At 44.0% G+C, this 27,029-nt stretch overlaps 1 protein-coding gene across 6 annotated transcripts in view; it reads right to left on the bottom strand.

The window, feature by feature from the left end:
- Nucleotides 1-682: 682 nt before the first annotated feature.
- Nucleotides 683-27,029, bottom strand: part of TESMIN (testis expressed metallothionein like protein) — a 48,214-nt gene continuing 21,867 nt past the window's right edge. The window contains exons 7-12 of one of the 6 annotated variants that reach the window (XR_010141804.1): nucleotides 11,791-11,893; nucleotides 9,253-9,390; nucleotides 6,860-7,035; nucleotides 4,335-4,469; nucleotides 3,026-3,286; nucleotides 2,726-2,954 (exon numbers count right to left, since the gene is read on the bottom strand). Coding sequence is in view for 4 of the 6 variants with exons in the window: in XM_024255988.2 (XP_024111756.2) it covers nucleotides 3,196-3,286; nucleotides 4,335-4,469; nucleotides 6,860-7,035; nucleotides 9,253-9,390; nucleotides 11,791-11,893 (643 nt within the window). In the remaining 2 variants the exon portion in view is untranslated. Of the gene's footprint in view, nucleotides 1,546-2,725; nucleotides 3,287-3,389; nucleotides 4,470-6,859; nucleotides 7,036-9,252; nucleotides 9,391-9,512; nucleotides 9,635-11,790; nucleotides 11,894-27,029 lie in introns of those variants that run through there. The other 5 variants (XM_054525511.1, XM_024255988.2, XM_054525509.1 and 2 more) reach the window with 5 other exon arrangements.

Here is a 27,029-nt window from a genome sequence, read left to right as displayed (position 1 = left end):
TGGGGAGGCTGTGGTGTTGGGGGGCATGGATTATATGGGAAATCTCTGCACTTTCTGCTCAGTTTTGCTGTGAACCCAAAACTACCCTAAAAAATACTCTAGTAAAAAAAAATAAACAAATAGAAACCCAGCACTGTGGCTCACACCTGTAATCTCAGTGCTTCAGGAGGTCAAGGAGGGAAGATCATTTGAGGCTAGGAGTTTGAGGCCTGGGCAATATAGCAAGACCCTGTCTCTACAAAAAATAAAAATACAAAAACTTAGCTGAGTATGATGGTGTGAGCCTGTAGTTCTAGCTACCTGGGAGCATTGCTTGAAGCCAGGAGTTTGAGGCTGCAGTGAGCTATGATCGCACCACAGCACTACAGCATAGGCAACAGAGTGAGACTCTGCCTCTATTAAAATATATATATTTCTAGGGAATCATCATTAAAAACGTTGTCACTGCAGACTCTGTCTTCATAATTCAGTAATAATGTTTCTATAGTCTGTCTATTTCCAACAAACATATGAAATGGTTTACAGTAAAAGATGCATATAACAGTACAAATAAAAAGCAAGTTTAAAAAAGTAAAGCTGTATGGAACAAAGAGAGAGACAGTTAATGCTAAACCTGGGCTAATGTGGTTTCTGGTATTGAATAGATTTACTTCTGAATCTCCTGAAAGTGAAGGCAAAATTTAAAATATCAAACATTTAAGTTTTTATTAAGTTTGTTGTTGAAAAACAAACAAACAAACCAGCTACCATTTTTAGGAAGCTCAAACTTTTTCCTGATAATCATTTTTAAATATATGAAGAGAACATCCATGCAATGACAGTCTTCAATTCCGGTTTTATTGGTGGCTGGGGCCAGGCAGTGCTCCCTGCGGCTCTCCAGCCTCTGCTGGGGGCCGGGGGTTGGGCGCAGGACGGAGGCAGGGCTGGGGCAAGATGCCTCTCGGTGATCCCTCCTCTCGTGCTTCCTCCCTCCTCTGAGGCTAAGGACTCCTGGGGACAGAGTGCAGCAGGGAGACTGCACAGTCTCATGCCCCATGCACAAAGCCCCATGCACAAAGCTCAGCGCTGCTTCACCGGGCCCCAGCTGTGCCCAGGTGCCTTCCTAAAGAGCGCGCCGCCTGCAGAACCGGAGGCCTCCTCCCTGCTTCGTCTTCTGCGCCCCCTCCTGCTCTCTGGATCCTCTGGCTGCTCTGATCATTTTATCTTGGATGAGGGTTCAACCTTTGAATTCCCTAAGACAGTATTTTAACTGACTCCTTACGATAACTTGTTTATTATGGTTTGAAACCGCGCCCCCACTGAAAGGGGACCAGTGCTGGCAGAACTTCAGGTACTGGCGAGAGGTTTGTAAAGGGGTAAGAGCATCCAAGCCGAGATGAAAAATACACCAAGCCTTCTGCTGACCTTCCGCCGCCAACAGCACCTTCTCTCCTAAGGATGCTCCCTGGCGGCCAGACTTTCTGTGCAGTGTGCAGCCTGTGTTCACTTGACAGGAAAGAGCGATTTCAGCGCGTGTCATTCTAAACAATGATTTCTTCTCCGTGTCTATGAAAAAACAAGGTTTTTTTCTTTTTTTTTTTTTCTATCGGATAAACAAAACAAAAACCCAAAACCAACAGATAATCTAACCTTAATCACAAAGGTGGTCCGAGTTATTTAATAGGTACAGAGTAGAAAGACATGGTTAAGGCCGGGCGCGGTGGCTCACGCCTGTAATCCCAGCTCTTTGGGAGGCCCAGGCAGGCGGATCACCTGAGATCAGGAGTTCAAGACCAGCCTGACCAACATGGTGAAACCCTGTCTCTACTAAAAATACAAAATTAGCTGGGTGTGGTGGTGTGCGCCTGTAATTTCAGCTACTGAGGAGGCTGAGGCAGGAGAATCACTTGAACCCAGAAGGTGGAGGTTGCACTTCAGCCTGGGCAACAGAGTGAGACTCCGTCTCAAAAAAAAAAAAGATATGGTTAAATTTGCACAGCTACACTCTCAAATAAGAACATGATATGTTAATTTGTATATTGTTTTAAAATAGCACTGGCTCTCCGCCAGACACATAAGAGATGTGATTTTCTAGCTTTTTAGTCATCTTCTGTACTGTCTCTGGTCAGCATAGTGGCTTTATCCACGTCTATATCTCAGCTTTCACTTCTCAGACGGGATTCCCTGCAAGCGGCACCTACTCAGTGAATTCTTCTCTGCTGGAAGACCCTGCAGGGCTCGTGCCTGCCCAGGTTGGCTCTTCCCTCACCTCCAGGTGTTAGCTCAGTACACCTGGCCACAGTCAGAGCATCCTTGGCCAGCACAGGCTCCTTCTCCATAGGAGCCCAGGATTCAGGGCGGGCTCCTGTGCAATGTGGGGGGCCTGTATCCCCAGCCCCCCACTGAGTTCCCTGCTCACACTTTCTCCGGGCTCCGCGGGTGGGCCACACCTGGTTCAGAACCTCCCTAGGCAGCCCTTTGCCTCAGGAGAATGCTGGAGGACATTGTTCCCTTTTCCTCCCTCCTTTCGGTGCCCCAGGGCTGTGCTGAGGCACCCGAAGCCTTAAGGTGTGGCTGGTGCCAGCTGAGACCTGCTGTGAGTACAAGACACCCTGCATTTCAAATATTGGGTATACATAAAGGAATGTGAAATCTCAATCATTTTCATTTTGATTACACATTGAAACGATAGTATTTTGGGTACACTGGGATAAATAAAAGATTATTAAGACTAATTTTACCTGCTCCTTTTCAAAGTTTTACATGCAGCTACTAGAAACTTTAACATTACTCATGTGGCTGGCAGATCTTGCTGTTGGCAGTGTTGCCGAGAGGGACAGCAGGATGGAGGCAGTCCTCCCAGAGGCAGCTCCCAAAGTCCCCATTTCCAGGTCACCTTCCAGCTCCCAAGGGTGAAGGGGGCCAGGTGGCTCCCCCAGCAGTGCGCCTCCCTGCTCGCCGCGATGCTGACCGGACTGAAAGCACACACAGCAAGTGGGGTGTACAGCTGGCTGAGGGTTCCCCATCTCACAATGCATGTTTTTACCTCTGGTTTTCTGCCACAGACTCTGGATCCCAAGGGTCCAAAGGGAATTGCAAAGGGGAAGAATTCAGTCTTCCTTTTCTCCTCTGTGGCTTCCTGTGGCTGTGTTTGCAACTAGCCTGTTCCAGACACAGCTCCACAAAAGACAGCTTCCTCCCTGGTTGCTTGCTCACTTATGTGCCCAGTGCCTGGGTCCGGCAGCCACACTTCTGTCTCTGCTGCATTTGTACTTGAGTTTCCTCAACACCCTCTAAGTGGCCAACACTAGTAATGAATGCAGAAACATGAAAGAATATTCTCTCAATACATTTCAGGGTGGGTACTCATCAGATGAACACATTTTCAGTTACTAAGTTAATGACAACAATTGAAGACATCGGAAATTTTTATTCATCTTTGCTTTACAACAGAATCAAAAGCGTCAACTTAAGAATTCATTTTACCTGCTGGTTTCCACAAGCTAGTTATGTGAACCATGTTTTACAAACAATAATAATATTCCAACAATAATTAAGGAGAAGTTAATTGGATAATAGAGCTTTTCCACAATTCAAGTAGAAACACAGAAGAAACTGGATAATTTTAAGTCCTCTAACTCGAGACGTGCTGGTGCAAGCCCGGCCTGCGAGGCCCCATTGCCTGCGTCTCCCGGGGGCCTTAGGAAAGACTGACAGCTCGCGTGCCTCTGGGGAAATATCTACACTACAGAAAATCTTTGGGTGTTCAGTAGTTCTCTAGAGATTTTAAGTGGTATCATAACAGCCCATCCGGAGAATTTATTTCTAAATAATTTGAAAAACAAACAAGAAACCATTAGGGTTTTTATGCAGAGCAGCCTCCAGAGCAACATTCTCTGAGAGGAAGAGTCGACCAGAGTGAGCTCTCCGTAGGGCCTGCTCTGCCCTCCCCTGCCCTGCTCTGCCCTCTGCTGCCCTGCTCTGCCCTCCGCTGCCCTGCTCTACCCTCTCCTGCCCTGCTCTGCCCTCCGCTGCCCTGCAGACGCTCTCCCAGGACTACAGGAACCCAAGCTCTCTCCTCTGGGCCAGACAAACAGTGCTCAGGCCACGCACCTCCTCAGAAAAGGGGGCATGGGTTGCCACATCTTCAGAGAGCTCTGAGTAAACTCCTTGGGCCCAGGGATGCAGAGGAACCTGGTTGTTGCTGCAGAGCCGGCCTCATGTTCCCCTAAACAACCTTTCTAAACTAGAGATTTCTAGACTAAGACAAAATCAACATGCATTCACACTTTATACTCTACTCCATTTTCAACCCCTTAGATTTAAACTCAGTGTGGAGAATCTGTGATAAGCACCTTCCAAATTCCTCCAGGATCATCTGCTCTGCCAGGCACTCGGAGCAGTGTTCTTTCTCGGCCTCTTCTCCCTGAGCCAGCAGGCAGGCGCATGTGGCCTCCACCACCTCCCAGGAGATGCATGAGGAAGGCCGCCTGTCAGAAACAGAGCAGTTAAAGGCCGCTCAACAGTGCACCGTTTCTACCTACAGTACTCTTTATATTCAACAGAACATTGCTTGTCCATGCTAGTTTAAAGAACATCATCCACTAAAATCTAACGTTGTCTTCCTCATACTGGAAACTATTAGGCTGGGCACAGTGGTCTGTAATCCCAGCACCTTGGGAGGCCAAGGCAGGAGGATGGTCTGAAGCCAGGAGTTCGAGACCAGCCTGGGCAACAAAGTGAGACCCTGTCTCTTTTTTTTTTTTTTTTTTGATACTGAGTCCTGCTCTGTGGCCAGGCTGGAGTGCAATGGCACAATCTCGGCTCACTGCAACCTCCAACTCCCTGGTTCAAGTGATTCTCCTGCCTCAGCCTCCTGAGTAGCTGGGATTACAGGCATGCACCACCACGCCTGGCTAATTTTTGTATTTTTAGTAGAGACAGGGTTTTGCCATGTTGGCCAGGATGGTCTCAATCTCCTGACCTCATGATCTGCCGTCCTCGGCCTCTCAAAGTGCTAGGATTACAGGCGTGAGCTACCACACCCGGCGGAGAACCTGTCTTTAAAAAAAAAAAAAAAGAAAAGAAAGAAAGGATTAACTGCTTTTAGAAGAATAACACAGAGGACAAGTAAATCTGTCAGTTTTTGACATCCCTCTCATGGCGGGTTTGAAATTTCCTCAAAATTAGATCCACTGACAAACCCAGAGGATCCTGGGCTACAGTGTCAAGCACGTGGGCCAGGCAGGAAATTGCAGAAGCAGGACTCTTAGCTGAGGCAGGGCATGGGGACAAGCTGGGCAGCTTTGCTCTGAGTCCTGTCCACGCTGGGTGTCTGCCTCTCCTCCCCACAGGACCATGTGCAGCCAGTGAAGGCCAAGTGTTCTGAGGACTCGCCTGTCAAGCCTTGGGGTCCTGCTGTCAGGACGGCCTTCCCCATCAATGCCACTTGGAGCTGTGAAAGAGGTTCTGAAAGACAAGTTGTACGGCATCACATAGGACCAGCTATTCTCCCCACTGAGCTCAGGGGGCAACTGTGGCTTAGCTAGATAGCAACCCAAGTGATGCTAAGTCGAAAAATTTTCAGGAAAACTTTATAAAAGATTAAAAAGTGTTGGATTATAAAAATAAAGCAAAAATGTTGGATTAAAGTCTCTCTATAAAGACAATACATGATGACTTTGGTTGAAGAAGAAAAGACAGGGCTGCCCTTGGGAAAAGAAGGGCTGTTAACACTGCAAGACAGGCTCCAATGTACAGGCCCCCGCCGGACTCCACAGAACACACATCCTGCTGCAGGCGATGACATTTTCACACATCACTTCACAGACAATGCAGCCAGGTTTTGGTAAATTTTTACTGATAAAGACCTCTGTGAGTCAGCTGGGTGCGGTGGCTTACGCCTGTAATCTCAGCACTTTGGGAGGCAGAGGTGGATGAATCACAGTTCAGGAGTTCGAGACCAATATGGTGAGACCCCATCTCTACAAAAAATAGAAAAATCAGCCGGATGTGGTGGCGCATGCCTGTAGTCCCAGCTACTCAGGAGGCTGAGGTGGGAGGATCACCTGAACCTGGGGAGGTTGAGGCTGCATGAGCTGTGATCGCACCACTGCACTCCAGCCTGGGCAACTGAGTGGAAACCCTGGTCTCAAAAAAAAGACCCCTGAAGGCCACAATCATGAGTATTTCTGATATCTCTCTAACCAAACAAGCATGAATTTGGCTTTGCAAAATATTAATTAATGACATCTGGTACTTTATCATGATATGACCATTACATTGAACTCAAAGAAGTTTTTTTTAAACTAATGGAATCTAATAGATAGTAAAATTATGACTCAACCTTGAGAACTACTAGGATTACAATGTGGCTTCAAAACCGATAAATGCAAAATTATCCAACTAATCCGGATCCACAATCACTTAGTAAGGAAAACAATCTGGACCAAGTACAGCTCTTTGCTGCCACTTCCCACGATAAAGGATAGGGAGGTACGCGCTGTCTTTGCTGCCCCAGGTCGGTGTGGCTCTGTATTAACGCAAAGGCAGTGTTAGAACTCTGCTAGCCCTGCTGGTGATCCTGGCAGCAGGGCTCTTTTGTCTGGTACAAAACGGGAGTAACTCAGACAGTGAGGATGAAAAGGCCGAGCCGAGAAGACAAAGAGGACAAAACAGGTTTCCGCAGCCGGGCCTCTAAGGAAACACGGTGGCCACCCAGGATTAGCCCACGGAGGGAGGAATGGCTTCCCTCTGCCCCCGAACACACGCCAGCCCCTGCAGGCTCACACATTCTTTCCAGTGTATAAATTGTCCTTAATTCTCCTCTCATATTAACCTCTGTTCCCTCTATTAGCAGAGGTTAGTTCAAAGTACCTACCTATCTTGACCGAATTTTGGAAGTCCTGAAAATTTCATTGGTGGCAGATGATGGCTGCCTTCCAAACCTCCAGTCTGCATGTAGTTTGGCATGCTCATTAGTGTCTTTCGTTCTGGGCTTTCTTCATAATTTTTGCAACCAATGCATTTGCAAATAGAAGAACACATAATTTTGGCCTGGTAATATAAAATGCTTCAATAAAATTAGGTTGTTCCACAAGTCATCAAAAACTGACAAATTCTATTTGGACCTTAAATAATTATTCACGTATATTTGCCCATGAGGCAGAATGTGTGTGTGTCTGTGTGTGTTGAGTGCGAATGTGTGTGTGTGTGTGTGTGTGTTGAGTGTGTATATGAGTGTGTGGGGGGTGTGTGTGTGTTGAGTGTGAATGTGTAGGTAAGAGTGTGTGTGTGAGTGTGTATATGAGTGTGTGGGGGGTGTGTGTGTGTTGAGTGTGAATGTGTAGGTAAGAGGGTGTGTGTGTTGAGTGTGTATATGAGTGTGTGGGGTGTGTGTGTGTTGAGTGTGAATGTGTAGGTAAGAGTGTGTGTGTGAGTGTGTATATGAGTGTGTGGGGGGTGTGTGTGTGTTGAGTGTGAATGTGTAGGTGAGAGTGTGTGTGTGTTGTGTATATGAGTGTGTGGGGGGTGTGTGTGTGTTGAGTGTGAATGTGTGGGTGAGAGCATGTGTGTTGAGTGTGTATATGAGTGTGTGGGGTGTGTGTTGAGTGTGAATGTGGGTGAGAGCGTGTGTGTGTTGAGTGTGTATATGAGTGTGTGGGGTGTGTGTGTTGAGTGTGAATGTGTAGGTAAGAGTGTGTGTGTGTTGAGTGTGTATATGAGTGTGTGGGGTGTGTGTGTGTTGAGTGTGAATGTGTAGGTAAGAGTGTGTGTGTGTTGTGTGTATATGAGTGTGTGGGGGGTGTGTGTGTGTTGAGTGTGAATGTGTAGGTAAGAGTGTGTGTGTGTTGAGTGTGTATATGAGTGTGTGGGGGTGTGTGTGTGTTGAGTGTGAATGTGTAGGTAAGAGTGTGTGTGTGTTGAGTGTGTATATGAGTGTGTGGGGGGGTGTGTGTCGAGTGTGCGTGTGTGTGCATATGAGTGTATGTGGGGTTTGGGTATGTGAGTGTGTGTATATGTGTGAGTGAATGTGAATGTGTGTGTGACTGTGTGTGTTTGAATGTGTGCATTTGAGAGTGTGTGTGTGTGTGACCTGCAGTTATCATCACATGCTGCTGTTGTGGAGACGCAGTAGTCTTGCTGCTGACAGAGTGGAGGCCGAGTGTACGGGTGTGAGTCCCAAGCAGAGAGAGGGTGTTGCTCTCCCTTCTCTACCGGGGAGCCAACAGGCTGCTTCTTTGACTTGTTTTGAAGAAAGCCTGCCTTAGCTGATTATAAAACTCTAGCTTATGGTTCTCTTTCAGCATGTGAGGCTATTATGCTGGTTCCATGGGTGCAGAGAATGTACGAGAGAGTAGAATTCGAAACCTGCTCGAGAGCAGGCCTGTGGCTGGGAGCTGTCAGGGGAGACCTCTCCTGCTGCCTTGCGGGTGGATTTTGTTTCAAGCTTTTCCTGGCAATGTGATGCTCAGGGGGCCGGCGTGTCCCATCTGTACCCAGCAAGCCCCCTCTTGCCCCCTCATGCCAAATCCCTGCTCATGTGGGCCCCAGGGGCTGACCAAGAGCTGGCACTGCCAATCACTATGGTTTTTGGCTTTCTCTGTCCTTCAGCCCCCCGGGGATTTCCCTCTGTTCTTTCCAGCTGAGAGATGCATCTTCAGGGGGATGCGTTCTGTTTCATCTGCACCTCTGGGTGTTTTGAAGCAGGAGGCTTTTCAGAGTTTCTAGTCTACACGAATGCCAGAGACTAAAGGACAGTGCTATCCCTTTCCTCTGAGCCTGCACATTCTGTGGGCTGTGCCCAGCATAGGCTCTGCCTTGGGGTAGTGGGCTGAGCCACAGTTCTGTGGCAGCCAGTAAGGGCGTTTTGCAGGACAGATGAGCTGCTGTGGGTGCGACTGGAAGTGGTTCCTCGGGGGTGAGGTCAGCGCCGTTTCAAATGTGCATCTCTGTCATGTTTTGACTGTGTTTTCCACATCCTAGCTTTGGGACAAAGCCACGCAGAGGGCACCCTCACTGTGTACTCAGGGCTGGGCTCAGGGGAAGCAACATGCTCCAGAAGGAGCCCTCAGCGAATTGACCTGGTTCACAAAGCTCAGCTGGTATTTGGGAAATTAATTCAGATTAATGTAAGTGCCCTTCTAGAAACTCTGGAAGAAAAAAATAATTATATTTGTCTTTTTAAATTACAGCAAAGTTTTTTAACCACAAAAGTTACTCAACATATTTACCTGTATTTTTTGTTAGTGAGTTAGGGAGCTGGGCACTAACCTCATAGCACTCGCAGTAATTCTTCAGGCAGCCTGACCTCCTGCAGTTGCACCCTTTGTTGTGCCGGGGCTTGACATTGCCCAACTGGCCCTTCCCAATTTTTGGCTGGAAAGCTTCTGGATTTCTACCAAGACATGCCTAGGGTAGAATGAGAAGCTCCATCAGGATGGATTTTATCATTCAAAACTCAGCTCAGTGAAGGGCATCTCATTTGAATCTGATTGTTGTAAAAGATGCCACAGTAAACAGAGTCTCTTTACATGGTTCTGAAGCTGCAGCCCCTTCTTGTTTGATTTCAATTTGCTTCCATACACAAAAAGGCATATTGTAGCTAAGGTTTCTTCATGTTTTGTTTTCTGAGTTTCCAAGTCTTACATATTTACTGTAAAAAAATAATAGATGGTAAAGATGCAAAGAAAATCATTATTGCCGTGTGGACACATTTCCATCCAGCATTTCTGGGGCCCTCTTTCCTAAGATGGTTGAGACCGTGGACCATACTAGCAGCTCACACTGCCTGATCACAACTCAACACAGCATGTGCCAGGCTTCTTTCCATGGGATTTATATATACATGCCCTCTCGTTTAATCCTCAGCAACTAACGTATGATTGTTTTATACCTGGAGAAACCCAGGCACCGAGAGGTTAAATAACTGCTGGTAAGTGGCGAGATCCTGATTCAAAGTCCCTCTGCTGACTTCAAAGCAGGTCTCAACCGCTGGGCCATGCCTTTCTCAAGCAACACACACGATTTGTTATCCAGGTCTATTTGTTGTCCCTTTTTAATCTATCTATACACACAAATACATACATATCTTTACATACAAAACGATTCAATGCTCTTTGTAAAAATTCAAATACAGAGGTCACAGTGGAAGTCCATGGCCTCCCTTCCCTCTCCTGGGGTGGACATTTGGAATCGGTGCTGTCCAGCAGCACAGCCCCTAGCACAGGGCCATCGCTGCAGAATGTGCTGCTGGACAGCCCCAGCCTGCGGTGTGCGGCTTTAGGCATTTTCACGGATCACTGAAGTGTGACAGGCAGTGGAGGCACACATCTGCAGCTGTGGCATGATGATCTTGTGCATGTGTGCACACCTGCGTACCTGCTACCAAGGTCAAGTTAGAAGACAGGCGGCCCCACAGGCTGCCCTGTGACTCCTCCTCAGTGGTGCACCCCCGCGGGGAACACTCTTCAGATGTAGAGGGCTTTAGGTTTGCCTATGCTGGTGCCTCAGATAAGTGGAATCCCACAGCTTGTACTCCTGTGTCGGCTGCCTCCCTCAGATAACAACTGGGAGGTCCGTCTGCACTGCTGCACTTAGCGGTAGCTCCTGCTTTTCATCAGTGCGTCAGTTCATCCATTCTACCACGGATGGACGTTTGGGCTGTTTCCAGTGCCTGGCTACTGTGAATGAAGCTGCTGTGAACATTCCTGTACAAGTCTCCTGGTGGACACTGGCGCTCGTTTCTATTGGCTATATTTGTAGGAAGGAAATGGCTGGATCATAGCATACAAAGAGGTTTAGTTTTGGTAGCTATTGTCAAACAGTTTCCCAAAGTGGTCGTGCCCCTTTATATTCCTATCAGCAATGTATGAGAATTCCAACCCTTTTTGTTTTACAGTTTTAATTGTAGATAATACTCTTTATCCCTAAGTAAAATGTACTAAAGTTTACATGCGTGACAATTTTCTTCTGTCTGGCTATATCAAAATTGGTAAGATATTTCAAGTCATTTATCCATAATTAAGAGGAGAATTAAATTATTTTAGAAAACAATGCAGAGAGCAGCCACACCCTTATAATTGTGTTCTATTTGCACAGGACAGTCTCAGGTCTACAGTCGATGGCTCTCAATTTCCCTTTGTGAATGAGTGGGCACCGGAAGTGTCTCCCTGGAGTGGGTTGACAGCCTTGAGCCTAACTGTCCCTCCCTCCTCCCTGATTATCTTTTGTGCCTACAGAAAGGGATAAAAGCTGCAAGCTCCTGTGTTTAGCCTTCAGCAGAGTGGCCATCGGGGCCATAGAAGTAACCTTTTGCGTCTCTGGGAAAACCTACCTTCTTCTCTTCTTCTGGAAGCTGAGGGGTGAAATTTAAATTGTTAAATTTTACAATTGAAAATGTAGGCTGCCTGAGCACTTTCCCCCAGCCTTGTCACACAGTGGACTGTCTACACCTTTGCGGCTACACTGCTCCAGCTCATGCTTATCTGCTATGTAAGATGACCCCAAATGTCTAAACTCCAAGATAAAGTGAACATTTGCACGTTCTTGAATCAGAACCTTCCTAGACTGCTGCATCTCTGAAGCCTTCCCACATAATAAAAGGGAAAAGGCCTTTCTCTGCCTACCACTTTTATAACAGCCGCTTGTCATGGTTCAATACCCCCACCGGCAGGAATCAAGTCTTATTCAATGTAAATTCTTCAAAACTGTGGGTTTTTTCCAATGAGGAATCTCTGAAGATCATTTTATGAATACCTCAAACAGTTTGAAATGCTTTTAAAATGCATGCATTTAATGGACATTTATTACCTTAATGGCTTTAAACCGTTCAATTTCATGATGCAAGTTGTTGCAACAATTATTACAATTGCAGTTGTTGCAAAAGTCCCCACTGGCAAAGCAGTCACAGTACCTGTGAAGGAAAGGACAGAGTGAGTGGCAGGCACAGACGGCACAGTGAGTAGTGAAAAGAAGAGCACACACGTGTAAGGAAAGAACGGGCAATGTGCCGCAGTCAGAACACTGAACACTTTCATAGACAGCTCAGACTCCTTGTTATATGAGAACTAGATCAACTAGGATGATGCTCACCAGTGACTAACACAGAAGGGAGTAAAACTAGTTAAAACCATTCGTTTCATAATACAGGATTTTGCGAAGCAAAACAATTTCCTGTCAAATCCATTGCATCAATCAATCCTCCCTGGCCCCTAATCGCCCTCTGCCATTTTCCCAGGAGTGCAATAAGTTTGGTGGGCAGAAACATCAAGTAACGAAGAGCTGTCTTCCCATCAACCGCCCCAGTCCATCCAACATGACTGAAGGTGTGTTGACTTCTTCACCAGACCTTGACTTTGAGTGAAAACTAATGGGACCCAGAGGTGGAACCTGGCCTAGGCCTTATCTCGCTTTCATTCTATGAGGGGGAAGTGAATGGCAGAGGAAAGGGAAAGAACGGATGAGGTGGCTGCAGTCACACCTCTTGGTTGTAATGCGAGGATTGTTTGGGAATCCTGAGTCTAGTGAAGCCCTTGGAGTGCACACCACCATGCCCTGTGACTCCTGGGGCCACACAGGTGGGTGGCAGTGCTGCGGGTTGGCTCTGAGGGCTTCCTGGAAGAGCCGCCAGTGCTGGCAGACAGTCCCCCTCCTACGGTCTTGTAAGATGCCTGCTCCTGCGCTGTAAGGCAGAGGTGTTTACGGGCACGTGCTTTACCCTTCCCAGGATGGGCAGAGGCGACACTCTCCTTAACTCATGTGAAAATGTAGCATCAAGGCCCCCTACTGTGCCGCCTACGACCCGCGCCCTGGAGAGCCACCCCATGGCTTCCACCTGTGACCAGAGAAGACCCCTGTCGCTGTCTTCTGTGAGCATGGTTCATCAAAAAGAGCTTCCAACTCGTTTTCCACATTGGCTCTGCCGCCTTCTCCCCATGTGCCAGTCAGCTTTGTAAGCTGTAGAGTGGGAATCGTGGTGCTCAGCCTCCCAGTCCCAAAGTGCTGCTGAGGGAAACCCTGGGCGTGTAAATCTTCCCATAGTGCTGCAGGAACACAGCGAGGGCCGTGCAGGAGACCAGAGGTCTGCAGAAACCTCTCTGGGGCAGAACTCACAAACACAATTGTTTTCATAATTATTATTTTCATATTTTAAAATAATATTTTAATGTCAAGTCAACAGGAGAGTAAAGAGGATCATTAGAGGCCAAAAAGACAAGAAAGTGTGAACCCAGAGAGGCGAGTTCTGCAGCAGCTAAGTGCTGCCCTGGAGCATCTGCCAGTCCCTAGGGACCCGGAGCTTGGGTTCCAATGTGCTGGAGACAGGAGACAAAGTCTGGGCATCAGACCAGAGACCCCTCATAAAGTGTGGATCCCTGAAAGGCGAGCTCCCCAAGGAGCGAATTATTAGAGACACCTCCACTCCACAACAGGGGAGAGGAGACACATCCCCCACGGGGAGAAAGGGGAACTATAAAGGTCTCTCCTGAGCCTGCAAGCCACGCAGATGGAGAGAAGGGAAAGGGGACAGTGACAGAAGGTTTGGACGCCGGATAGCAGAGGGACGAGAGAACTGGCGTAGCAGAGGGACGAGAGAACTGGCGTAGCAGAGGGATGAGAGAACTGGCGTGGCAGACTCAAGAATGCTGAACCTGAAGTCAGCAGGAAAGAGCTGGGAAGGAGCTGCGGAAGGCTCTGGAATGGGCAGCACCAGGTTCCTCCAAGGGAGAGCAAAGCCAGGTGAGATAAGAAGAGAACCAGGGGGATTCTCTGCAGGAAGGCACGAGTCCCCAGACGACTCCTCCTTCCTAAGCAGCTGGGACCCCCCTGCCACAGTGGCAGAGACTAAAAGTGACTCTCTTGGAGCAAAACCATTGAGTGTGGGATATGATAATGAACAAATCCAAGAAAAGTGATTGAGACCCCTAGGTTTCTTCTACTCAGCTTCTAGCATTCTAGCAGGAGACTAGAAAAGCCTTCTCTGAGGACTCTGACCAGCCCAGGAGAAAATATCTAGAATTTGACATTGAGTTTTCCCAATAAAATAGCTAAGTGACCACCCTGTGGTGAAGCTACAGTGACCAAGCCCTCAGCAGTGCACTTGCAGGCCCAGACAGCCCACTCCTCAGCTACAGCCCCCAGACAGCCCACCCCTTACCTACAGCCCCCAGACAGCCCACTCCTCAGCTACAGCCCCCAGACAGCCTACTCCTCAGCTATAGCCCCCAGACAGCCCACCCCTCAGCTACAGCCCCCAGACAGCCCACTCCTCAGCTACAGCCCCCCGGTCAGCCCACCCCTTACCTACAGCCCCCAGTCAGCCCACACCTCATTCTTAAGTATGAGCAGAGTGACACGTAGGGATCCGCAGACACGTTAGGAAATCTTCCAGAATATGAAAGACAGAGGCCCAGAGAAACGGACTGTGCATGGAAAAGAAAACTAGGAGGAAAGTGGTATCAACAGCCTTAGAGAGACTAAGAAAAGTTATTGATCGATGAAACAGGGAAATAATTCTTATAAAAAACCTCAGGATATGAAAACAGATATTTTAGGAAGCAAAAAAGTAATCACAGTGATGAAAGACCTAGAAGGTATGAAAACTAGAACTAATCAGAGGAGAAAGCAACAGGGGGCCAGACTAGAAAATCCAACATTTATGTAGTAAGAATTTCAGAAATACTGAATATTAAGAATGAAGGGGATACAATAATTCCAGAACATTTCCCAGAACTAAAGGCCATGAGTTTCTGAAGGGAAAGGACCCACCCTGGGCTCTGCACAGTAGCTAGAAAAGAGACTGGAAGCAAGACAGCATGAGCACATTCTGCAGCACCGGGAATAAGAGATGGTCCTCTATGGTTCTAGAAAGATACAGAGGATCAAGAAAAACAATGATGTTAAAATTCCACTAGCAACATTGGAAGCTAGAAGAAATGCAGCAAGGCCTTCAAAAGTCCAAAGAAAAACCATTTTCAACCTGAAGTTCTACTCCCAGTCTAAATTATCATCTAAGCATGAGGATAGACTAAGACATTTTTAGACACGTAAGGTCTGAAGAAATTACATCCCATGTACTCTTCCTCAAGGAAGCTACTGGAGAAGGCACTGCGCTAAAATGAGGCCGTGAATCCCACGAGGAAGATGCGGGCTCCAGGAGTCAGGAGCCCAAACATGACAAAGAAGCTGGTGAACCCCTGAGCATGATGGTAGAGGGGAGTCCAAGATGGGAGCTGCAAGCAGGCCTGGAAACCAGCCCCTCCATGGCAGGCCAGGCCAAGCAGCTCGGGAAAAGCCTTCACAACAGGACTGACAGTGCCCCCGTGTCTGGGCATGTTGAGAAGACCATTACACAACCAGAGGAGAGGTTAGGGTTACGTTAGTGTTGTGTGCATAGAAGACTAAGTACTGGGTATGAACGGAAAGGGAAAGGTAAAGAAGTTCAGGAAAGGATAATTCATGAAGGCTCAGCAGGGACCAGAGTTTTCATCGTCATAAAAATGTAAAGACTCAATGCTAATCTAACCAAGCCTATCTCATGTCTGGGTGTGGGAAATGTGTGTGTTGGTAGGGGTTGGTGTGTGAGTGGGAGAGGAAATAAAGCTAAATCCACATTTCCCATAGTACAAAAACAATAGATCACACCAAACTGAAAAGCCAAGGAGTAATTCAGACCTGTTATTTAGACTTATGGAAGCAAATATTAAAAGATTCAGTTAAAAGAGTTGAAAGTTCCTGGGGGGCAGAAAATAAGGAACAATTGTCAGGGTACTACTTATGTTTTGTCATGAGCCTGGTACAATTATGTGGCTCTCTAAACTGTATGTGTATGTGATTTGGATAAAAATAATAAACTGAGAGTAAGACAGAATAAAAGATAAAGAAATTAGTCTAAATGCAGCACAGAAGACAGATTGCAAATATACAAGAGAGGTTAAGAGAAACAGTCAAGAGTTAGAGAGGCTAATGTGTCTCTCTAATGGTGAGCATTATGGAAGGAGAGAAGAGAGAAAATGGGGGAGAGGCATCTTTGGAGTGAGGATATCTGTGAGTTTTCTAGAACTGATGATAGCTGTCGATGCTAAGATTTAGGAAACCTAATGAACTCTAAGAAAGACAAACAAAAAGAAAACCCAAAGACAAAAAGAAAATCTCAAATGCACCAGAGAAGAAAGATACATTACCTAGACTCGCATCTGACTTCTTGTTAGAAATAATGGGAAACAGCAGACTATTTTCAAAGCATTGGCAGAAAAAAACCTGACAACCTAGAATTGCATACCCAGTAAAAGTGTGTTTACTCACCAAGGTCCAGGCTAGGCACATTTCTTTTTTTCACTGTACACTCTTTTGCTGAGTGATTTTATTAACTCTTGCCCTTTTAATCTTTTGAAGATTTTAAAATTTGTTTTCACCAAACCTGCTCTCTCTCCCACACTCCAGACCCTGAAATCCTTATCGTCTTATTTCCCAAACATAATGAAAGGGTGGGCTGTCCACATGTGCTCTTATCATTCCTCCTTTCCCATTCATTCTTTAACCTATTGCATTCAGATTTCCTCCTCCTGCCCACAGACTCTCAAAGGCAATCAACCAGCTCCTTATTGGAAAACCCAGGGCTCTCTTCACTGTTCTTGAGAGCTTTAGACCCTACTGTGTTCTAGAACCACATCCCAGCTTCCAGTCAGAAATCTCTATCTTCAATTCAGCATGTCCACCCCCCCACCCACAGTCTTCACCTGCACCTCTCGTACTGCTCCAGTCACTCTCTCCTGCTGTGCTTGCTCTCCATCCATGGTGTTACCATCTGCCCAGTAACACAGCCCCTGCGTTGGTTCTGACAATTACCTTGCTCTCTTTCCCCACATCCAAGGGTTGCCAAATCTACTGATTCTAGCTCAGAAATGTCTTTTATTAATTTTATTTTTGATAAATGTAAATCATATTTATTGTGGAATTTTTAAAAATACAAATAAGTAAAAAGAAACAAATTACATCCAATCTGAATCTCATTCCCTAGAGATGATCATTTGATGAATATATTTCAGACTTTTTCTGTAAAACTACACATACTGAAATAAGTATATGTTGTTTGGTTACAGATTATATGTAAACAAAAATAAGATCATATTCTACAAAACTGTTTCAGCGTGCTTTTATTACTTATCAATAGAAGTAATAAAGATAACATCTTGCTTTTATTACTCATCAGTATGTTATGAATGTTTCCCATGTAAATAGATTTATATACCATTTTAATTGCTGTACATACCCCATACTATAGCAGCACCTTGATTTATTTAATAATTCACTTTATACTGAACATGTAGATGTTTTATATATCTTGGAAATATAAACAATACTATAGTAGTGGTGTTGGTCTTCTTTCTGTTCCTAGAACCATCCACCCTCCCTCTCTTGCCACAGGGCTTTGCACCTGCTGTTTCCTCTGCCTACAACACTCTTAGCATCCACTTTCAATCTACTTCCACCCAGTGAACTCCCCCTAATCCAAACACACCTCCTCAGGGAAGCCTTCCCTGACTGCCATGCTTGCTCAACATGTCCCACCCCCTCAGCCCATTACTGCTCCTTTGCCACATTTTCCATGGTTCCACTCTGATCTTTAATTACGTGATGATTCATACGGGAATAATCACTTTAGACTGCGAGTGCTGGGAGGGCAGGGACCGTAACTCTCTTGCTCACTCTGTCTTCCCTGTTCCTGAGATCATGGGCATTCAAAAATATTTATGGAATGAATGAATAAATGAGTGAAAAAATGATACAATGCATATGTTGGAAATGTCTCTGGAATCTGTGTTTTTTCCTTCATTGTTACCACTCCTGCCCGGGTTCAGGTCTGTGCTGCTGCAATGGCCTCCTAATTAACCTTGCTTTCAACTTCCTCCACTTTGCCATTAGCACTAATTTTCCAAAACATAAATCAGGGAAAAATAAGCACGAGAAAAAGCAGTAGTCAGAAAATGCAAAATAAGATGGTATTGTACATTCCTAGTAGGGGTGTAAAATGGTATGGCCACTATGGAAAGATATGGCAGTTCCTCAGAAAGTTACTATATGATCCAGCAATTCCACTTCTGGGTATGTATGCAAAAGGAGTGAAAGCAGGGACTCAACCAGATACCTGCTACATCAGTGTCCATTGCAGCATTAGGGTAAGCAAAACGTGATTCATCCATACAATGGAATATTATGCAGTCTTAAGAAGAAAGGACATTCTGACACATGCTACAACACGGATGGCACTTGAGAAACACTATGCTAAGTGAACTAAGCCAGATACAAAGGAACAGATATTGTATGAGTCTATTTATGTGAAAGACTTAGAATAGTCAAAAGAAAGAAAGTAAAATAAGGGTTACCAGAGACTGGGGAAAGGGGATGATGGAGAGTTTGATGGGTATAGAATTTCTGTTTGGGATGATGAAAAAGTTCTGGAAAAATTCAGTGATGGTGGTTGTGCAACACTGTGAATATATTTCATGCCACTGAATTGTATATTTTAAAGGTTTAAAACAGTAAATTTTATGTTATGCATATTTTGCCACAATCTTAAAAGATAAGGCACAGAGCAGAATATATGGAATGCTGACACCTGAATGGGAAAAAGGAACCTAAATCAAACTTAAAACTTCAAAAAAAAATAAGTTGTTACAAATAAGTCCCTACGTGTCAATAATCAGACAAAGAATGCAAACAGGTTAAAGAAAGCTATTGAACATGGGTTATTAGATTTGCTTTTTGAAAAATTCAGCTATATTTAACTTACAGAAGACACACCTAAAACAAAACTGCCACACAGAAGTGCAAAATTAAAGGAATGCTCTAAAGCATAACTCACTAATACTGCACTAGAGAAAGAAAACATGGTGCATCAACATTACCATCGGACAGAAAAACAACTGAAGGCAAAATGCGCCAAGATACAGAGGCATAGTCATTAACAACTGATGGAATAATTCACCAAAAAGATGTAACAATCAAGAATTTGTATGGCCTTCATGCTATAGATTTGAAATATATAAACCAAAATAGAATTATAAGGAAAAAGGAGACAAATTCATAATCTTAAGTGAGGGATCTCAACACATTTTTAGCAAAAACATAAAAATCACACAAAATTGAATAAGCAATTAGCAGATTTAAACAACAAAATAAGCCAGTGAATGGATAGATAACTGCCCCCAACAAATAGAGAATATACATGTTTTTCAAATTAATATAGAATATTTTCAAAATTGATTGCATTAAGTCATGAAGGGGAAGTCTTCATTAATTTCAAAGAATTGATGTACAAACTACATGATCTAACTACAGAGTAATTAAATGAAAAAAATTAACAACTAAAATATCATTTAAAATATATACATATACATACACATATATGTATATATAATACAAATGTGGACACTGTGAAATGTACATCTAAATAACTCATGAGGTAAAGAGAACATTACAATAAAAACGACAAGCTATTTCAAGTGGATGATAGTGAAAGTACTGCCTATCAACTTTACTACAGTAAAGTACTACTTTACTGTAGGATGCAGTAAAGTAGTCCATAGGGGTAATTTACAGCTTTAAATGCATTTCCTAAAAAAAAAAAAAAAAAAAAAATTTAAAGATTGAAAATAATAAGGTAAGCAGTTAACACAAAAAGCTAGCAAAACAAGAGAAGGAAATAATAAAGACAGCAGTAAAGAGCAGAAATTAATGTACTTCATGAACCACAACCAAGAAAATCAACAAAACCAGTCTGAGAAGGCTGACAAAATAGACAACCTCTCCTGGAACCGATCGAGAAAGTCTAGAAAAGGTCAAAGGCCATAATTATAGATACAGATGTCATCTTTAAATATAGGATATATGAATAGGAATATATGAATAAATTTGAAAGTTTTGAGAATTCAATACTTTTTAAGAAAAATATAAAATATCGAAATTGACTCAAGAAAAAACATAAAAAAGAAAACATAAACTACAAAAGAAAGTGAATGGGTAACCTATCACCTTCACCACTCCAACTCTGATAGACACCAGACCCAGACAGTTTTTCAGACAAGTTTTTTCAAACGTTCAATGAACAAATAAATCCTACCTTACCCCAACTTTTTTAGAGGCTAGAGAAAAAGAAGCCAGTGGGGTGGGGATGGGGAAGCCTAACTAACGCATTTTATTAGGCAATACAATAATTGATTGTATTGATACCAAATGATACCAAATGAAATTTGATATCAAAATGATACCAAAATGAAAGAATATATGAGAAGGAAAAATTACAGTTCTATCTCACTTGTGAACAAAGATTCAAAAATCCTAAAGAGCTAAATCTTGCAGTAGATAATAATCAAATTGGGCTTAATCCCTGGAATGCAAAGGCAGATTAACATTGGAAAGTTTGTTGTCATATTATGAGATTAAAAGAGGAAAACAATCTGATCATTTCAACAAATACATAAAAAGGCACTCAATAAAATTCACCAGTCCTTTATTATAATTCTGATAATTATAATAATAGCAACTCCCTTAGGAAACTAGGAATAGAAGGAAGCATCCTTAACCTGAGAAGGGCACGTAGCAGAGAAGCCAGTCAGTCCTGCAACAGCCACTTCCCCTTACCCTACAGTGGCAGCAATTGTAGTGGAGCATATGGTTGGCTCACCTCAAGAGTGCATTTCCCAGCTTCCTATTCAGTTGGCCTGACCACATGACTAGGCTGTGGTCAAAGGGCTATCAGTGGAAGTGATTATGACAATGCTGGTCTTCCCATGAAAGGTTAAGGAGTGTGCACTCGCCCTCCTGTTTTCTCTTCCCCAGTGTCTGGAAGATGAACGTAAGGGTAGGGGCTGGTGCAGCCTTCTTAGACCACAAAATGGAAGCCCTCCATTGAAGAGTCAGGGCAACTAAGATAGACATCTGAGGCAATAACACTGATTAGCCACCATATTAGTCCTGAAATGGTTGTAGTTTTGAGTCTTTGTTATAGCATCTGAGTATGTATTCTACCTAATAAGGGCATCTCTCAAAAACCTACAGCAACTATCTTATTTAGGGCAAGGCAAGGGAATTTTAGAAGTATTTAGAATTTAGGAGCAATTCAACAGTGCCCCAAACCAGAACTTCCATTCATCACTATGAGGTGCTAGCCAGTATAATAAGGCAAGGAAAAGGGAAAAGAGTACAAAGATGGGGAAGGTATCACGGTCCAATATCTGTGATAAGATCATTGTTTAAATAGAAAGTTGAAGGAAATCCACAGACAAATCATTACAAATAAGAAGCAGGATTCATGTCTGGAGCAGGATTGAGAACCCCAAATCAGACCCATATGTAATCAAACCCTGAGAGCTGATGGGGCTGCACTGCAGATATCATGGACTGTATCTGTGTTTTGCCATAAATAGTGCTAGACAACTAATTGTCCGTATGGAAAAAAATAAAATTGAATCCCTACCTAATGCCATTCACAAAAAATCAATTCCAGGTGTTTTAAAGCTCAATGACAAAAGCAGAAATGTAAAACATTTAGTAGAAATTCTAACATCACATTTATCCCACCTTGATCTAGGTTGCAGTGAGCATCATTCCATTAAAGACGCTGTCCTGGAGATGCAGATTGCCTCAGTGCTGGCACACTGGCAACACTGCAACACTTTTTGGGTCATCCTGCCCTGTGGCTTGCGGAGAGGGTGACGATACTGTTCAAGGAAATACTCATGATACCCTCTGTCAAATTCACTTCCCACAGGCATATTGAATCATGAAATTTTAGTCTTGGTTGTTGAAAAGACCTAAAATGACAGGTTTTTGTTGTTGTTGTTGTTGTTGGAAACGGGTTCTATGTTGCCCAGTCTGGTCTCAAACTCCTCGGTTCAAACAATCCTCCTGCTTCAGCCTTCCGAAGTGCTGGGACTACAGGTGTGAGCTACCATGCCCAGCTCAGTGACATATATTCTAAACTCACTCTTAATTCATTGGCCATCCTGACATATTGCTTGCTATAAAACACTTAATAACATAGAATTAAATATTTAAAACCTTTTAGATGGCTATTTGAGCTGATAAAAAATTAAGGAAACCCAACACAGGGCAAAATTCAGAGGGCCAAGCTAAAACTGAAGCCCGAAGTGACCTCTGAAGCATCTGCTGATCCCAGCAACCAAAGGCGCTGGTTTTAACTGCTGCGCGGAGGAGAAAGGGGGAACTATGGCAACCCTAACTGTGACAAACACTTACAAGGACATGTGCGATCTGCTGAGCTGTGCTCTAGGTGCTTTACGTATATTAACCCCAGTCAAAGTCACACTCGGGGTAGAAGGTCTGCTGCAGGATCCACACATGGACCAGAACTGCGGAGGGATCTACCCTGGGAACAAATGTCCTGAAAACAAATGGCAAGGAAATGTGTGTGTGATCCTGGCTGGTGGGAGGGGAGGAGGCTCACTTCAGGTTGAAATCTGAATTCACACTGTGCAGCCTAATAAAAAAAAAAAAATTAGCCAAAAATTGTAAGTCATCTAAGTTGGAAGTGCCACCAAGCTCCAAGTGGAAGCAAACAAACCTTCTCCGAAGAGCACATTCTCAAAACAAGCCTCGAAGAACTCCCACAGGGAAAGCCCCAGTGATTATAATTCACAGTTTAAAAAAATCACAAAATATGTGAGGTCCCAAGCCATAAGGAGAAAAATTCAAGAGATGAAACAAACACACAATGAGACAGAGACTTTACTATACTTATGAGCTACAGAGAAGATAATTATTTAATATTTTTAAATATAAAATAAGAAATCAAAAGTGTGAGCAAGCAACAAGAGACTACCAAAAAAATGACCATCCAGATTTGACCTTCTACTCCACAGAATTCTGGTGGCAATAATTAATCTAGTTAATCAGAGACAAAAGGCCACGTGAAGAAACAATATCACAGACTGTACAATCTATGCCTGAAATCTTAGGGTTTGGGCTGGGTGCAGTGGCTTACACCTGTAATCCCAGCACTTTGGGATGCTGAGGTGGGAGGATTCCTTGAGCTCAGGAATTTGAGACCAGCCTGGGCAACATAATGAGACACTATTTCTAAAAAAAAAAAAAAAAAAAAGCTGGCCTGTGATCTCACGAGGTTGAGGCAGGAGGATTGCTGGACCCCAGGAGGTCAAGGCTGCATTGAGCTATGATCATACCACCTTTGCATATCAATTCATCCAGCCTGGGTGACAGAGTGAGATCCTGTTTCAAAAAAAAAAAAAAAAAAGAAATGAAACTGAGTCTGGATTTTCTTAAAGTCAATCAATATATGAAAGGGCTAATTAAAACTGTCCTAAAAGGCTGAGTGCAGTGGCTCACAGCTGTAATCCCAGCACTTTGGGAGGCCAAGGTAGGCGGATCACTTGAGGCCAGGAGTTCAAGACCAGCCTTGCCAACATGGCGAAAACCCATCTCTACTAAAAATACAAAAATTAGCTGGGCATGGTGGTGCATGCCTGTAATCCCAGCTACTCAGGGGGCTGAGGCACGAGAGAATTGCTTGAACTTGGGAGGTGAAGGCTACAGTGAGCCAAGATCACACCACTGCACTCCAGCCTGGTCAACAGAGCCAGACTTTGTCAAAAACAAAAACAAAACAAAAAAACAAAAAAACTGTCCTAAAAAATATCTACACTCATGGTATAAAACCAATTCCTGCTTTTCTGAGAGGAAGAGACCTCTCTCCATCCTACTGGACAGTGCTCCTTCTCACCCTATGAAATAATTGTCCAAAAATGTATAATTTAACACTTACAGGCAAACCTCATTTTATTGCACTTTGTTCTATTGGGCTTCACAGGTAATGCTTCTTTAATAAAACAAATTGAAGGTTTGTGTCGACTCTGCATCAAGCAAGTCTATCAGCTCCATTTTTCCAACAGCATGCGCTCACTTCATGTCTCTTTATCATATTCCTATAATTCTTGTAATGTTTCAAACCCTTTCATTATTGTTATGTCTGTTATAGTGATCTGCAATCCACGTTCTTTGATGTCACTAAGTGTAATTGTTTTGGAGTAACACGAGCCACATCCATATAAGAGCACGAACTTAAGTGCAATTGTTTTGGAGTACCACGAGCCATGTCCATATAAGAGCACGAACTTAACTGATGAATGCTGAGTGTGTTCTGACTGCTCCACCAACTGGCAGTTCCCTGTCTCTCTCCTTCTCCTCAGGCCTCCGTATTCCCTGAGACACAATATTGAAATTAGGCCAGTTAACAACTCTACAATGGCCTCTAAGTGTTCAAGAGAAAAGAAGAGTCCCACGTCTCTCACTTTAAATCAAAAGATTAAGCTTAGTGAGGAAGGCATGTCGAACGCCCAGATAGGCTGTGAATCAAAGGAAAAGCTTTTAGAGGAAATTAAAAATGTTACTCCAGTGAACACACAAATTATAAGAAGGCAAAACACTGCTGACATGAAGAAAGCCTGAGAGGTCTGGAGAGAAGATGAAAACCGGACAAAGCCTAATCCAGAGCAAGGCCCTAATGCTTGTCAATTCCGTTAAGGCTGAGAGAGGTGAGGAAGCTGCACATCAAATATTGGAAGCTAGCAGAGGCTGGTTCATGAGGTTGAAGGAAAGAAGCCATCTCCATAATGGAAAAGTACAAGGTGAAGCAGCAAGTGCTAATGGAGAAGCTGCAGCAAGTTCTCCAGAAGATCTCGCTGAGATCACTGATAAAGGTAGCTACACTGAACAACAGGTTTTCAGTGTAGATGAAGCAGCCTTCTACTAGAAGAAGATGCCACCTAGAACTTTTGCAGCTAGAGAAGAGAAGTCAATGCCTGGCTTCAACGCCTCAAAGGACAGGCTGGCTCTCTTATTGGGATATGGTGCAGTTGGTGACCTTAAGTTGAAGCTAATGCTCATTTCCCATTCTGCAAATCCTAGGGCCTTTAAGAATGTTGCTAAAACTACTCTGCCTTGTGCTTTACAAATGGAACAACAAAGCCTGAATGACAGCACCTCTGTTTACAGCATGATTTACTGAACATTTTAAGTCCACCGTGGAGACCTACTACTCAGAAAAAGATTCCTTTCAAAATATTACTGCTCATTGACCAGGTACCTGGCCCCCCAAGAGCTCTGATGGAGCTGTGCAACGAGATTAATATTGTTCTCATGCCTGCAAACACAATATCCATCCTGTAGCCCATGGATCAAGGTGTCATTTTGACTTTCAAGTCTCATTATTTAAGAAATACATTTCATAAATCTATAGCTGCTATTGATAGTGATTCCTCTGATGGATCTGGGCAAAGTCAATTGAAAACCTTCTGGAAATTATTCCATTCTGTGTGCCATTAAGAATATTCATGATTCATGGGAGGAAGTAAAAATATCAACATTGAAAGGAGGTTAGAAGTTGATTCTAACCAGCCGGGCGTGGTGGCTCACGCCTGTAATCCCAGCACTTTGGGAGGCCGAGGCAGGTGGATCATGAGGTCAGGAGATTGAGACCATCCTGGCCAATGTGGTGAAACCCCATCTCTACTAAAAATACAAAAATTAGCTGGGCGTGGTGGTGGGTGCCTGTAATCCCAGCTACTTGGGAGGCTGAGCCAGGAGAATGGCTTGAACCTGGGAGGTGGAGGTTACAGTGAGCCAAAATCATGCCACTGCACTCTAGCCTGGTGACAGAGGAAGACTGTCTCAAAAAAAAAAAAAAAAAGTTGATTCCAACCCTCATGGATGGCTTTGTGGGGTTCAAGACTTCAGTGGAGGAAGTCACTGCAGATGTAGAAATAGCAAGAGAATTAGAATTAGAAATGGAACCTGCAGATGTGACTGAATTGTTTCATTACCATGATAAAACTGTAATGAATGAGGAATTGACTCTTACAGATGAGCAGAGAAAGTGGTTTCTTGAGATGGAATCTGCTCCTGGTGAAGATGCTTTGAACACTGCTGAAATGACAATACAGGATCTAGAATATTCCATAAATTGAGTGGATAAAGCAGTGCAGGGCTTGAGAGGATTAACTCCAATTTTGAAAGTTCTACTGTGGGTAAAATGCTATCAAACAGCATCAAATACTATAGAGAAATCTTTCCTGAAAGGAAGAGTCAGTTGATGTGCCAAACTACATTGTTGTCTTATTTTCAGAAACTGCCACTGCAACCCCAGCCTTCAGTCCCCCACCACCCTCATCAGTCAATAGCCATGACATTAAGGCAAGACCCTCCACCAGCTAGAAGATGACAACTCGCTGAAGGCTCAGATGATTGTTAGCATTTCCTAGAAACAGTGTTTTTAAATTAAGGTATGTACTTTTTAGATAGAATGCTATTGCACACTGATTCAACTACAGCATGTTTACAGTTATATAAACATATCTTCTACATGCATTAGGAAACCAAAAACCTTGTGTGACTTGCTTTATTGTGATTTGCTCTGTTGTGGCTGTGGAGCTGAAGCTGCAGTACCTCCAATGCAAGCCTGTATGTTGCTGCCTATACCAAAATAGGCCTGTTATAAACGTTTTTATATTTTATATTTTACGTTAAATTTTTAAGTTTTATATTTTACAGTTGCTTTAAAAAACTATGTAGCAAATCAATGTTTAACATATACAAAAATGATTAAGAAAGACCTTTGTAACAGTGCTGGAAAGGTGGATGTTAATTACTTAAAAAATCTGGCTGGGCGCAGTGACTCATGCCTGTAATCCCAGCACTTTGGGATGCCATGGCGCGCAGATCACCTGAGGTCAGGAGTTCGAGACCAGCCTGGCCAACATGGTGAAACCTCGTCTCTACTAAAAATACAAAAATTAGCTGGGCATGGTGGCGGGCGCCTATAATCTCAGCTACTCGGGAGGCTGAAGCAGTAGAACTGCTGGAACTTGGGAGGCGGAGGTTGCAGTGAGCCGAGATCGCGCCATTGCACTCCAGCCTGGGCTGACAACAGCCAGACTTTGTCTCAAAAAAAAAAAAAAAAAAAATTAAAATCCATCAGTAAGTTTCCAATAAAATAATCAGAAAACATTTAACTACCT

The sequence above is a fragment of the Pongo abelii genome, chromosome 9, assembly GCF_028885655.2.
Source record: "Pongo abelii isolate AG06213 chromosome 9, NHGRI_mPonAbe1-v2.0_pri, whole genome shotgun sequence".
Classification (NCBI taxonomy): domain Eukaryota; kingdom Metazoa; phylum Chordata; class Mammalia; order Primates; family Hominidae; genus Pongo; species Pongo abelii.
The sequence above is the reverse complement of the archived record's forward strand: the minus strand, read 5'-3'. Positions and strand labels throughout refer to the sequence as shown.